Below are 14,470 nucleotides of genomic sequence, written 5' to 3'. Positions count from 1 at the left end.
AACTTTGGCTTTTCTCCACATTGCCACTGATGAAGATGTTGGCTAACGGTAGTGCTCAACAGTGCTTCCCTTTTGTTTCTGGCTGTTCTCCCAGCATGTGTTGATACTTATCATCTGGTGAAAGGGACCTGCAATTTCCCTGAGACAAGCTGAAGTCACTAACAAGCCTGTTGTTTTCTAAAATTCCTTTTTAATGTTAATAGCCTGGCCACCCTTCCATTCCTGGGTCAGATTAATACCTACAATGCAGCTAGAGTAATGGGCTATTGAAACTACTCACCTTGATTTCAGGAAAAAGATGGCAAGTTCTATGAGGAATGTTCAGGCAAGGTCTGAAGTCAGGATCATTGCTCACAGAGGGGAGGAGCTGGCAGCAGAATAGCCTGAGCTGGAATGGTGGATTCTTCACCCAGGGCAAGCACAAATGCTAATGAGCTGAAAAGGGATTCTGAGGTCTGGAAAAAGTCCAGCCTTCGACAGGAAGCACACTTTAACATTGAGGAGGGGTAAGACTCACTGGCCAATCAAGGTCGCCAGGCAGACATGCCAGTCAGACAAAGAGGCGGGATCTTCCGGGTGCCTTTCTAAAAGATCGCTGTGGCTGTGCAGGCTTGAATGGTTCTCTGTGTCCTGCTCTGAGATCTGCTGTTGGGTGCATTGAGGGGGCCTCAGGAAGCTCTGAGATTTAGACATGGTGAGCACAGGATCACTGCCCACAATCGGTAGGGGCAGGTTGTTGAGCCGTGGGAGATGGGGTGGTGGGTCCTCTCTGGGGCTGCATGGGAAGCATCATCCAAATATGACCACCTGTGAGGTCTCAGGCAGTGACCTCTGAATAACTTCATTATCATAGCTCATTCTAAATCTGTCCAAAACATTTTGACCAGTTGCTTTCTTGTAGAAACATGGGTAGTTTCTTTCACTATGCAGCACAAAACGGTCCAAACACTGTTGTCTTTTCTAGTAGACATTGAGAAGACAGATATGAAGCTAATAGGTCTGCTTCCATACGTTACTTGTTTTTGTTTTGTTTAGCTTTTAGTTTCTTTCTGTTGCAGTTTTTCATATTTCTTTGCTTTATATGTTTAGAGTTTTGACAGTTTGTGGAACAAAGACTTTTTTGGTCCAATATGTTTGCTATTTTGGATCTATTTTGTACTTTAATAGGTATTTTCTTCTTTAGAAAATTTTTCATTTATGATTTCACTGAAAATATTTTCTAGACCTTTGAGCTGATATTCTTCTTCTATTCCAATAATTTCTACTTTTCACCTTCTCATATGTTGCAGAATTCCTGGTTATTTAGTGCCAGGAAACATTTGGAATCCATATTTTTTGACCAATTTATCATTGTTTTCTATTCATCTTTAATGCCTGAAAGTCTCTCTTCCCTTCCTGGCGCATGGGTGAACCTTGCCTCTGTGGTTGTCAGTGTACAGCAAATTCAGTGGCTTTCTCTTAGGGAATTAGCTAATGCTTAAGTCGTTACCTGTCTCCATCACCTGCTGCTGTTGTCAGGTGTGCTTTCTATAATGAACCACAGCTACAGCAGCTCTGTGCTTTGTTCCCTGTCTCTGTTCTCTGCAGATGCTCGCCCCCCCCCCCATTTCCCTACCCTTGTGGCTGTCTCTCTCTGCTCTCTGTCTGTGTGCCTGTCTAAAGCTCTTTTGTGCACAGCTATACCTTCCCCCATGTTTTCACTCCTTTCCCTTCCCCCAAACAACCATTTCTCCACTGTATCTATTGCATGTTTTAATTTCTAGGGCCTGCTGTGATAGGATAGCTTGGATTTCTTGGTGATATATTTTCCTGGCTATTATTCATTATATTCATTTGCTGGTGTCTAGGCCTCTGTGTTTGAGGTGATTTGGTTTCTGGGTTTGTGCTGTTTGGGTGGGAGTTTTATACCTGGGTTACTGGTTGATATATAGATTTATTTATTTATTTATTTTTGGTTTTCCGAAACAGGGTTTCTCTGTGTAGCCCTGCCTGTCCTGTAATTCACTCTGTAGACCAGGTTGGCCTTGAACTCAGAATACCGCCTGCCTCTGCCTCCTAAGTGCTGGGAATAAATGTGTGTGCCACCATGCCCAGCTGATACCTGGATTCTCACAGTGTTGACTGAGGGTTGCTTCTTTGATGGACCTGTTTGGAGGTATGTTCAAGGGGGAATGCTTACTAATGTTGGAAGATGGAAAAAGAGGCAGGCAGAAAGAGATGATCTTAGCAACCCACAAGGAGACATAGTCAGGAGAGAGATTAAGCTGCCTTTGCTGTTTGGTAAAGTGCTAGGGACAACTGTGAAAATTACATCTGGGATGGCACATAGTGTGGTAGATCTATGGAAGCTTACCTGGTGTCCTTTCAGGCATGGCATGTGGTTGAGCAGTATGTGTCTGCCCAAGTGGGGGCTGAGACAGAAGGATGAGGCAGGAAAGGAAGGGTAGGTGGGGATTATCTGTGGTAGCTACAGGAGGCATGCACAGGGGGAGAGGAAACTTCTACTGGTATTTTGTCTAGTGGTAAGGGCAACTGATGATATTAGGGTCTGCAGTAACAGATAGTGGCGTAGGTCTTTGGACAAATTACCTAGTCTACTGGCAGGCATGGCTTGTGGTTGAACAGGAGTATTTTCCAATAATAATGGGCTCAGGCACAAGGGTGAGTTGTAAAGCTCAACCATATGCGTTTTTGAGAGTGCACATAGAACACCTGAGCAAACATCCTATGAGCAGCCAGTGAAGGTACAGCAACAGGGTCAAGCTACATATAGATAACTAATACAACTTGCAGGGGAAAAAAATTGTAGCTTAGCCATCATGGTTGTCAGATAGTTTTTGCCTCATGTTTGGTTCCTGCAGATTATGCCAGATATACAGTTTTCAAAATATTAGGTTGCTGACCTGTATGGAAATTCCCCAGCCTTGCTGTAACTACAATATATATCCAGCACCTCTAGACTTGGTCTCTCATTTTGGACCTGATGCCAGGTTGCCTGGTGTCAGACCCTGTTACTGAGCCCATAATACAAATCCTTGTGTGTTTGCATTGCAATAAGATCCTTGGTTGTGATTGAGGTTCCTGTGACTTGGGTATAATATCTTGGTGCTTTGACTGAAAATCCAAGACCTCTAGGACTCAGAACAGAGGTGTTGAAAGGCCAGGTGTTAGAATGTTTCATTGTTGTTCTTTGTATCAATGGCTTGTCTGTCACATTGGTATCTGTGTGTCTTGTTTTTCCTATTTTTCTTGATTATTCGTGGAGGGAGATGACTAAAGTGAACTTGGAACCATGGTACAGTGGGTGCACTGGAGAGTTGTAGCCACAGGGCCTTGGAAGATGTTCCATAGTCTGGTATAGAGGATGGTGCACCCTTGGTCTAAAGTGCTTGGAGGGTTAGAGCAGACTTGAAACCCTGCTTCATGAGTCACAGCTGCCATCCTGTCTTCATCTTCTCCTCTGTACACATGTATGAATCTGCTGGGTAGCCTTTACTGACACCTTGTGACTTTCTCTCATGTGTGTGGTACTTTATTATTCTGTGACAGAGAGAGAGGAAATAAGATTTTTTTCCATCCTATTGATTTAGTGACTAAATCATCATCTGGGGTTAAATCCTTCTTCCTAAGAGGACCTACACCCACTAGATTGCCCATTATAGAGAGCTCTTGGAGACCCAATCCAGGGCAAAACCAGGCTCTCCCTATCCTGTTTTACAGGGTGGAAAGGACAAAGACCTCATTTTCCCCCTCCTGATCAACCCTGTTCCCAGTCCATATTTGACTCTGTAGTTTTGGACTCTGAACTGTCATTAGAGGGAAAGTTTTTCTTCATCCATTGCAACAAAGTTAACATATCTCATTAGACCAGCAGTGTTATTTCTAGGCTTGTGCAATGTGCTTCTCTGTTCACCTTCCAGCTGCTTTAGCCACCTCTTTGGTAGCACTAGCCGGGGAAGGCGGGGTTAAAGATACCTCACACCAGAGTAGCAAAGCCTCTGAACTCCTCACTCCAGTGTATCCTGCCCTGCTCTAATCCATTGACCTACCCATTTTTTCCTCGCTCAGCCACAACTCCACCTCTTTCTTGTAGTGACAGGGACTCCTGAAATTGATATGGGTAGCACATTGGTTTTGGGTTTTTACAATTTCCTCAGTTATTATTGTCTCCATGTCATAATTGTCTTCGGTTCTCAACATTTCAGAGCTACAGACATAGTAAGGAACCTCAATTGAAGGTGTTCCCTCATCAGAATGGCTGGTTGCTATGTCTGTGAGAGGTAGTGTTGATGATATTTTGGGAAGGCTTTTTTACTAAGGGAGGCAATATTCTTAAGCAAGTGGGCCTGGGCTGGATGAGAGCTAGCTGAGCATGGGACAGTGACCAAGTAAGAGAACAAGCCAAGAAACAGTGTTTGTTCTTCATTATTTTCCTTCATATTCTAGCTCCAGTTTCAATTCTAATTTTCCAGAATGGTGGACAGTGATATGACTGAACCATGTACAACAACCATCTACTGCCTGAGATGCTTTTGCTTGCAGGAGTCTATTCAGCAGCAGAATAGCAAGTTAGAACAACAACAACAAAAATTGGTATAAAAAGGTGATTTTGCTGCTGGACAGAATCTATGTTCTCTTTTGGAGGAATGTGGAAAATATCAAAAATTGAGATGTCAAAAGTCATAGAAAGCTGTAGATTGAGCTTAACAGTTGTAGTCATAGAACCTGAAAGATTCGAGTGTTGGCAGTAATGCAACCAGAGGAAGTGGAGGTCACAGTATGTCCGTGGGAAATCGACTCTGAAAACTTTAGCTAGAGGTCATTTGTGTAACATTTTGGCCAAAAATATTTCTTACTCAGGATTTTCTATGAGATATTGAGTAGGGAAAAGTTTAAAAATAATTGCCTGATTTGTATATTTTTATTCTATTTATATGTATTTGTTCACTTTTCCCATTTATATATGTATTCAAAATACATTCCAATTGCAACCCCCTCCCCTTTCCACATTACACAGTCCCTCATCCTTAACTCCTTTTCATCTACCCAGGGAGAGTGGGGACCACCTGAGTATCCCCCAAATATGACAAGTCAGGTCTCTGCTACTGAGGTCAGACAAGGCAGCCAAGTTAGACTGGAGAGACTAACAGGTTGGACAGACAGACAACACCTAAGAGACATCCCCCCACTCTATTTGTTCCAGGACCCATGTGAACACTGAAGCACGTTTACTACATATATGGTGGGGCCTTGGCCCACCCTGTGTTTGCTCTTTGGCTGGTGAGTCACTTTCTGAGAATCTCCTAGTGTACAGGTTAGTTGACTCGCTAGATCTTCTAATAGACTTCCTGTTCCTTTGCAGGCCCTCAATCCTTTCCCCCAACTCTTCCAAAAGACTCCCTGAGACCTGTCCAATGATAGGCTGTGGGCCTCTGCATCTGTTTCAGTCAGGTGCTGGATGGAGACTTTCAGAGGACAGTTATGCTAAGCTACTGTCTGCAAGTATAACAAAGGATCTTCACTAATGTCAGGATACGTGCTTGCCCATGGGATGGGTCTCAAGTTGGTTAGGGTATCATTTGTCCATTCCCTCAGTCTCTGCTCCATCTTTGTGCCTGCATTTCTTGTAGACAGAACCAATTTTGGGAGCAAATGTATTTGGTTCGTTTACTGTGCTTAATTCTCCACTAGAGGTCTTTCCTGGTAGCAAGAGGGTCCATAACTCTCTGCCATGCATCTCAACTAAGATCACCCCCATATTATCCTTGGTGATCTCTCATTCCTGGTCTCTGGCACAACCTAAAGATTCCCCACCCTTCCATACCCCTCCCCCTCAAGCTGCAGAATTCCATTCATATTCCTGATCCTTTGACCAACTCTTGTCTCTCACAACACCTGTTCCTGGCCACTCGCCCTTCCCCTTACTTATCCACTCTCCCATCCAGTTCTCTCTCTTTCTTCCATCTGCGTCCTCTGACTGTTTTATTCCCCTTTTGAATGAGATTCAACAATGCTCATTAGGGCTTTTCTTCTTGTTTAGCTTCTTTGATTCTATTGAATATAGTGTGGATATCCTGTACTTTATGGTTAATGTTCACTTGTAAGTGAGTACATATATTCATGTCATTTTGTTTCTGGGTTACCTCACTCAGGATGATAGTTTCTACCTGTATCCATTGTCCTGGAAAATTCATGATGTCCTTGTTTTTAATAGCTTATTATTATTCCATTTTGTAAATAAACCACATTTTCTGTATACGTATTTCGGGTGAGGGACATCTGGATTGTTTGCAGTTTCTAGTTGTTACAAATAAAATGGGATATGTCTCTATTTGGGCAAGTTTTCTTTGGCCATTCCCTCAGTCTCTGATCCAGCTTTGCCTCTGCATTTCTCTTTGACAGGACAAATGCTGTTCTTTGTGTTTACAGCGTTGTGGTTTAAACTGATTCATAATTTTCATAATTCAAATTTTTAGCAAAATTTTATTAATGTTACAGTTTAACCCGGTTTACCTCATGTTTCTGCAAGATGAATACAGAACTGCAGTTAATGTATACTTCTTTGTAGGAACTTCAGTGCAGAACTATGGGTTCTTTTTATCATTTTTGTTTCCTTGGTTGACATTTGCAGGGGAGTGAGGGTCTTTCTTCCATGCACCCATACATTCACCATTTGGTCTCTGTCCCTAAATCACATAAGATACAGTAGACACATTTGCTATTCAATGCTAAGCTATTTTGCAAGCCTGGTGGTTTTATGTTTTTAATTTTATTATTTTGGATTTTGTTGTTCGAGATAAAATTTCTCTGTGAAACCCTTTCTGTCCTGTTAGTAGGTATAGACACCACATCAGCCACCTATCATGTTTTTGTACAATAAGCATATGCTTCTGTGCAGTTCTTTATCCACATCTTCAATTTTGAAATTTCACTAAATATATAGGTTATATTCTATTTTCCAGGATGACATATGCTCATGATATCAATACTACCTGAGGCTTCAGAGTCATTGAATTCTGGGTATATGATGATCTGCCTAACTCTTTTGTTTGTTCTTTGATTTCTGAGTAAATGTAATTATTTTTCTGTGTGCACGAATATGAATATCATGTGTGCATCATTTTTACTGTTGTCAGTAGGTGGTATCAAAACTCCTGATCTTGAAGTAATGGGTTGTTGTTGGTCCCCATAAATGCTAAATATTGACCACAATTATGTGGAAGACCAGCAAGAGCTTTCCACAGCTGAGCTATCTCTCCTGCCCTATGTTGCATATTTGTGATCAACATTTATAGTACTAGTATTTTAATTGGTCCATTTGTAACTCTTTATAAATTCATTCTCTTTTAGCAAAATTTTATTAATGTTGCAATTTAAACTGGTATACTTCATGTTTCTGCAAGATGAATACAGAACTGCAGTTAATATATAATTCTTTGTAGGAACTTCAGTGCAGAACTATGGGTTCTTTTTATCATTTCTGTTTCCTTGGGTGATATTTGCAGGGGGAGTGAGAGTCTTAATATGTAACTTTTGCTGTCCTAGAATCGGTTGAGTATATGATGCAGGCCTCCAGCTTGAGGAAATACACCGTCCTGTGCCTCTGATTAAAGTCATGAGCAAATACCCCCATCTTGTCCAATATTTTTGTAGTTAGTAATTGTTCGTACAGCTTCTCAGATGTGGGCTTGGTACTGTTGATCTGTATCCCCTTGCAATCTCCCTCTCAATTGGCATTTCCCTTGCAAGGCTATCTCCTAGGCAAAAGGTTCAACAGCAACAGAGGTGAACATTATAATTCAATTTCCTTCTAAAAAGACATGGTGATTAGAATACAATTTCTGTGTCAGGAAATAAGTAGTGATGTTAGTATCATGCTTTGTATTGTACACGTTTCTGGGATATTTTAGGATGCAGTGACTTTTGACGATGTGCATGTGAACTTCACTAAAGAAGAATGGAATTTGCTGGATCCTTCCCAGATGAATCTCTACAAAGACGTGATGTTGGAGACCTACTGGAACCTTACTTCTATAGGTAAGACTGTGAATTTTCTTTTGCTTTTCAAATTAAGGGAACAAATGTTTCTTGGTTATTGATGATCTTCTGTTATTTAAATTGAGCACAAGTAAGATTGAGGTGAATAAATCAGGTTCACGGCTGTGAATATTTACAGTAACCTCAATTATTCCTAATTTCTAATAACATATCATTCATTTTCTGTTGCTGTATTTTAGGCTACAAATGGGAAGACCATCATATTGAAGAACCATGTCAAAGTTCTCGAAGACATACAAGGTAATTTTCATGTGCAAGCTGATACAAATATGTCTGTGAGGAAATTTTAATAAGTCCTGGAAGTCCTAAAGAAAAGCAAGAGTGTCAAATATCAGTCCATTGACTGTACCTATGATTATGATATTCTTGCTAGTCCGTGTACCTTAGAGTCTATTATCTGATTTGTGGTTCCAAGGCATTCCTCTAAGAATGGAAACAAGGAAACAAGGCCTTAAGATATCCCTTTATTTGATTTGTAGCTCCATTAAACCTATGCTATGGAACTACCACTCTGTATAGTCTCATAATATTTAAATGTTGCACATTGAATAGTGATGTGTGTGTGTGTGTGTGTGTGTGTGTGTGTATACACATATTACCTTCTAGGAAGCAAATATTCCAAGGTAAAGTTGGTGATACTTATATTCTTGCAGACTCATTCCTAACTTTATAGAGGTCAGTTTATGAGAGTCAAGAATCTTGAGTGGAGAAACCTTAATCCATATATAGCATGTCTACAAGGAACAAAATGTCAACTGTTGTGAATGCAATGTGGAAAACTTTCATTTGTTCTTCTTTTAATGGGTATATCAAGTGACATATGGACAAAACCATGAGAGTCTATGAACATTGAAAATAGCAACACACCTCTTTCCAAAACAATGAGAAGATATGTAGTTTTCTGACTTTGTTAGACTTTCTGAACATGATAGGAGTTTTTGATTAATTGGTTTTCTTACTTTACTGAGAATATCTTCAAAGTCACACTGAGGAAAAAATGTGGAATTTCTTCTGTTTGTCCTGCTTCACAGTGCTAATATGCTGTTTTTCACACTACAGGGAAATTATGAATGCAATCAGTTGTAAAAAGCTCTGCATTGTTTCATTGTTCTTCAGGTACAGGAAATATGTCATATAGAAATCTCATATAGAAAAAGGTTGTTAAATATATATATATATATATATATATATATATATATATATATAAGCCATTTTATAAATGCTTTTACCATAACAGGTGTTATCAAAGAGGCAAAACAACCCATGAACATGCAAAGTGATAAAAGCTTGAGAACTGATAATTCTTTATTATTAGACCAACCTGTAAAGTTAATTAATATAGATAAAACGATCGATAAATGTAATGAGTGTGTCAAAGCTTTCACATGTGCCAATTATCATTCCAGGCATGTAAGAAGTCATAGGTGGAAGAAACTCTATGAATGTAATCAATGTGGTAAAGCCTTTGCAAGACCTAGTCATCTCCACTGTCATAAAAGAACCCATACTGGAGAGAAACCTTATGAATGTAATCAATGTGGTAAAGCCTTTTCCTCTCACAGTAGTCTCAGATATCACAAAAGAAACCATACTGGAGAGAAACCTTATGAATGTAATCAATGTGGTAAAGCCTTTTCCTGTCACAGTAGTCTCAGATTTCATAAAAGAACCCATACTGGAGAGAAACCTTATGAATGTAATCAATGTGGTAAAGCCTTTGCAAGACCTGCTTATCTCCAACATCATAAAAGAACCCATACTGGAGAGAAACCTTTTGAATGTAATCAATGTGGTAAAGCCTTTGCAAGACACGCTCATCTCCACGGTCATAAAAGAACCCATACTGGAGAGAAACCATATGAATGTAATCAATGTGGTAAAGCCTTTTCCTGTCACAATAGTCTCACATATCATAAAAGAACCCATACTGGAGAAAAACCTTATAAATGTAATCAATGTGGTAAAGCCTTTGCAAGACCCAGTCATCTCCACTGTCATAAAAGAACCCATACTGGAGAGAAACCTTATAAATGTAATCAGTGTGGTAAAGCCTTTGCAAGACCCAGTCATCTCCACTGTCATAAAAGAACCCATACTGGAGAGAAACCTTTTGAATGTAATCAATGTGATAAAGCCTTTGCAAGTTTCGCTCATCTCCACCGTCATAAAAGAACCCATACTGGAAAGAAACCTTATGAATGTAATCAATGTGGGAAAGCCTTTTCCTGTCACAATAGTATCATATATCATAAAAGAACCCATACTGGAGAAAAACCTTATGAATGTAATCAATGTGGTAAAGCCTTTTCCTGTCACAGTGGTCTCAGATATCATAATAGAACCCATACTGGAGAAAAACCTTATGAATGTAATCAATGTGGTAAAGCCTTTGCTACATCCAGTCATCTCCAATGTCATAAAAGAACCCATACTGGAGAGTAATCTTAGGATAATTATCAATGTGGAAAGACTCTTCACAAGGGAGAAGTCAACAAAGACAAAAAAAAACCACACATAGTGGAGAGAAATCTTAATGTAACCAATGTGGTAAAAGCCTTTGCCCAAACCAATTATCTCAAGAAACATTAAAGAACCAACCCATTATGAATGAAAGCAATGTGGTAATGAAGTCTTTGCATGTTCCACTTGTCTCCAAAAATAAAAGATCCCATACTGGAAAGAAACCTCATGAACATAATCAATGTGGTAAAGACTTCGCAACTTTGTAATCTCCATTATTCTAAAAGTACACATACAGGAGAGAAACCTTATGAATGTAATCAGTGTTGTAAAGCATTTCAAGTCACAGTCATCTGCAATGACTTAAAAGATCACATACAAGAGAGAAACCTCATGAATGTTGTCAATGCAGTAAAGCCTTTGCATGTCATATTCTTCCCACGTACACAAAATACAGCACACTGGGGAGAACCCTCATTATTGTAATCACTGTGGTAAAAACCTTGGCAATTTACTCTCATCTGCAACTACTTAAAAGAACACATTCAAAAAAGTAACTCTTTCCATTTTACCAGAGTACTAATCCCTTGTGTGACACAGTCATCACCCCATACATAAAAGAACACATATGGCAGAAAAACTGCATGAATATAATGAATAAGGTAATCCCTTTTGAGGCCATAGTCATCTCCAAATACACGGAAAAACTGTGCAGGAGAGAAACCTTATGAATGTAATTGATATGAGAAAACATTTACATATCACAGTCATTTCCAAGTACATAAATGAGCACATAGTTGAGAGAAGCCCTGTGATCGTGATAAAAGTGTTAAAGCCTTTGCATGTCACTGTACTCTCCAAATACTTAAAGGAACACACGTTTTAGAGAAACCTTACAAATGCAATAAATGTGGAAAAGTCTATGTATATCACTATAGTCCCCAAAGACATAAAAGAACACATAATGGAGAGAAATATTTTGAGCTGGCTCTCCCAGCCTGAAGCAGGCTGATCCAGACTTTGACCTTGCTGCCACTGAGAATTAGACCAGCTTGGGTGGAGCCTTCCTGCCTAGATGGCTCTGTTAAGCCACTGCTGCTGTTCTCCTTCAAGAGTTTGCTGCCTGCTGAGAGGCTCCTGAGATATTCCAGAGACTGCAGTACCCTGTCCTGCACTGTCCGCACCTGCAGCTGGTTCCAGGCACCAAGAATGGATTGGCAGGAATGGGTCTCCTCCCCTTTATAAGCACATTTGCTATTAAACATTTGAGCTTTGATCAGGAACCTTGACTTAGCTCCATTATTTCTCTTGACCGTCTAGTTCTCTTTCAGCTCCAGTTTGCCTCCCAGGTGTACCCCTTTTCTTGTGAGCTGCAGGTTGGCTCCCAACATTTGTGAATGTTGTCAAGTTGGAAAATCCTTTACATGCCACTGTAGTCTCTGAATACATAAAAGAACACATACTAGAGAGAAACCTTGTCAATATAACCAATGTGGTAAAGCCTTTGCATGTCCTAATCATACTTAAATGTATGAAAGTATTTATAGTAGATATAAGCTATGTTAATTTGAATATGCTTGGCCCTAAGCAGTGGCACTATTAGTAGGTGTGTCTTGTAGGAATAGATGTTACTTTTTTGAAGGAAGTGAATTACTGGGGTGGTCTTGTTTGGAGCTTTGGCCAGTACAAAACAGCCCCACCTACTGTTTGGCTGGAAGATAGTCTCTTCCTACCAGCCTTCTCATGAAAATGGAGAACTCTCAGCTCCTTTAGCATCATAGCTGCCTTCATGCTGCCATGCTTCCTGTTATAATGGTAATAAACTAAGTATTTGAAACTGTAAGCCAGGCCCAATTAAATATTTACCTTTAAAACAGTTGCCTTGGTCACAGTTTGTCTTCTGAGCAAAGGAAATTCTTTCTAAGACAGAAGTTAGTACCTCAGACTTAAGTATTGCTGTAATAGGCCTGGCCATGTTTTTGTTTGGAGCAATGTGGAATTTTAGACTTTGGATTTGTACATGCATTAAGTGGAACTTAATGTGACATCCTAGGAGGAATGTGGAACACATAGGCACTGGAGAGCGATTTGAACTCTGTATATGTTTTTTATGATGTTTTGCTTAAGAATGTTGTTGCTTTTTTACCTTGTCTGAAGAGTGTTGCATTGACAAAAGAATTATCAGGAAAGCCAACATAGACTTTGTCCTTTGTTTACTCTCATGCTGATTGTTTTGATCAAGCATAATCTTAGAATGGAAAAATATAAAATGTAAGGTTCAATAAGAAAAGGCTCACTGGGTGTGGTGGTGCAAGTGCCTTTAAGCCCAGCACTTGGGAGGCAGAGGCAGGCAGATTTCTTAGTTCAAGGCCAGCCTGGTCTACAAAGTGAGTTCCAGGATAGACAGGGCTACACAGAGAAACCCTGCCTCAAAAATAGAAAGAAAGAAAGAAAGAAAGAAAGAAAGAAAGAAAGAAAGAAAGAAAGAAAGAAAGAAAGATAGAAAGGATGGAAGGAAGGAAGGGAGGAAAGAAGGAAAGAGAGAGAAAAGGAGAGAGAGAGAGGAAGAAAGGAAGGAAGGAAGAAAGAAAGAAAGAAAGAAAGAAAGAAAGAAAGAAAGAAAGAAAGAAAGAAAGAAAGAAAGAGAAAGAAACAGAAAGAAAGAAAGAAAAAGACAGACTCACTAGGATGTTTAATGAACCTAAATCTTATGATCAAAGATATTATATGACATTAAGAGAAAGGTGATGTTAAGGCAAGATTCCATCCAGGTAAACTTGTGGATTTGCAGTTTTAGGAAGGAGAACTGTATCACATTAGGAATGATTATTACCTGGTTATTCTTTTCATGTGGACATATGGAGATATAAATATTTTTCAAATTAACAAGGGATGGACTGTGATTATTGTTCTGAGTTTTCAATTTAACATCTAGATGGAAATTCTTAGGTTCAGGCATGGTGGTACATGCTGTTAATCCCAGGAGATGAGAGTCAAGCAGATAATCTGGATCAAGTCATCCTGGTGCAGAATTTTAGGTGAAGAAATGCTTAGATCCAGGCAAGGTTTTCCATGCTTTTTATCCCATCATTCATTAAACAGGGATACACAGATCTCTGAATTCAAGGTAAATCTACTGAGCAAGTTCCAGGACAGGCAAGCTTAGGCAGTGTGAAGTTGTTGAAAATTTGAAAGCTGGTGATCATGTAATAGAAAGGCTATGGTCTAGCCCCAGCAAGTAGCTTTGTCCCTGTGGCTCTGGCTTTAGAGGCAAGCGTAGAAGGGACTACTGAGACGATTGATGTTGGTTAGCTGTAGATAAAAATTAGGGGTGATGAAGAAGAAACCAGCATCACTGATGTGGAACCTTCTGGTAAGTGTTTTCTGGAAGGACAAAGATGCTGTGTTCCAGAGATACCCAAAGTTGTACCTTGTGATGCTTCTGGACTTGGTCATGTGTGAGAACTACCCAGGTGGTCTTAGTTTCGAAGGCATGAAGGGGTCATGTAGAGCAGCTAAGACATGGCACAATGAAGAGAGTATTTGAGAGGAAAGCAGTGCACCCCTGTTCCAGCAGGAAAACCCAGCATATTGAAGGTGTCAGTCCCATGAGATGAGCAGGAAGAGCAGCAACAGCTGTAGAGTGAAGTCAACCAGAACCTAGGGTGCTATAGAGAAAAGAGCTGGAGAAGTGACCAAATTTCTTTTGAGCAGTGCAAAAGATCATGTGTAGATCCCAGCCAGTGGAACATGAAGATGTAATATTGTAGTTACCTTGGAGACCCCAAGATTTTGAGATGCTAGAGCTATGGGATAAGTGCTCAGGAAAACTGCTTTCCTGAAATAAGTCCAGCCAAAGAGAAAGAATTGTGCTGGAGTGAAATAAGCAGAAAGGGTTTGAAGAACACTTGAAATCAGACATGGATATGCAGAGTTTGGAGACTGACCTTCT

General features: G+C 39.9%; 1 protein-coding gene and 1 pseudogene across 1 annotated transcript; both read left to right on the top strand.

Moving 5' to 3' along the window:
- Positions 1-3,269: 3,269 nt before the first annotated feature.
- LOC115488129 (zinc finger protein 709-like) lies at positions 3,270-10,485 on the top strand (the record flags this gene model as incomplete). Its single annotated transcript, XM_030247498.1, has 2 exons — positions 3,270-3,295; positions 9,549-10,485. Coding segments are annotated over exons 1-2 (963 nt in total), but the record flags the coding sequence as incomplete, so codon positions are not given.
- Positions 10,390-11,502, top strand: Gm21029 (predicted gene, 21029; annotated as a pseudogene).

Source organism: Mus musculus, chromosome 13, assembly GCF_000001635.26.
Source record: "Mus musculus strain C57BL/6J chromosome 13, GRCm38.p6 C57BL/6J".
Classification (NCBI taxonomy): Eukaryota; Metazoa; Chordata; class Mammalia; order Rodentia; family Muridae; genus Mus; species Mus musculus.
The sequence above is the reverse complement of the archived record's forward strand: the minus strand, read 5'-3'. Positions and strand labels throughout refer to the sequence as shown.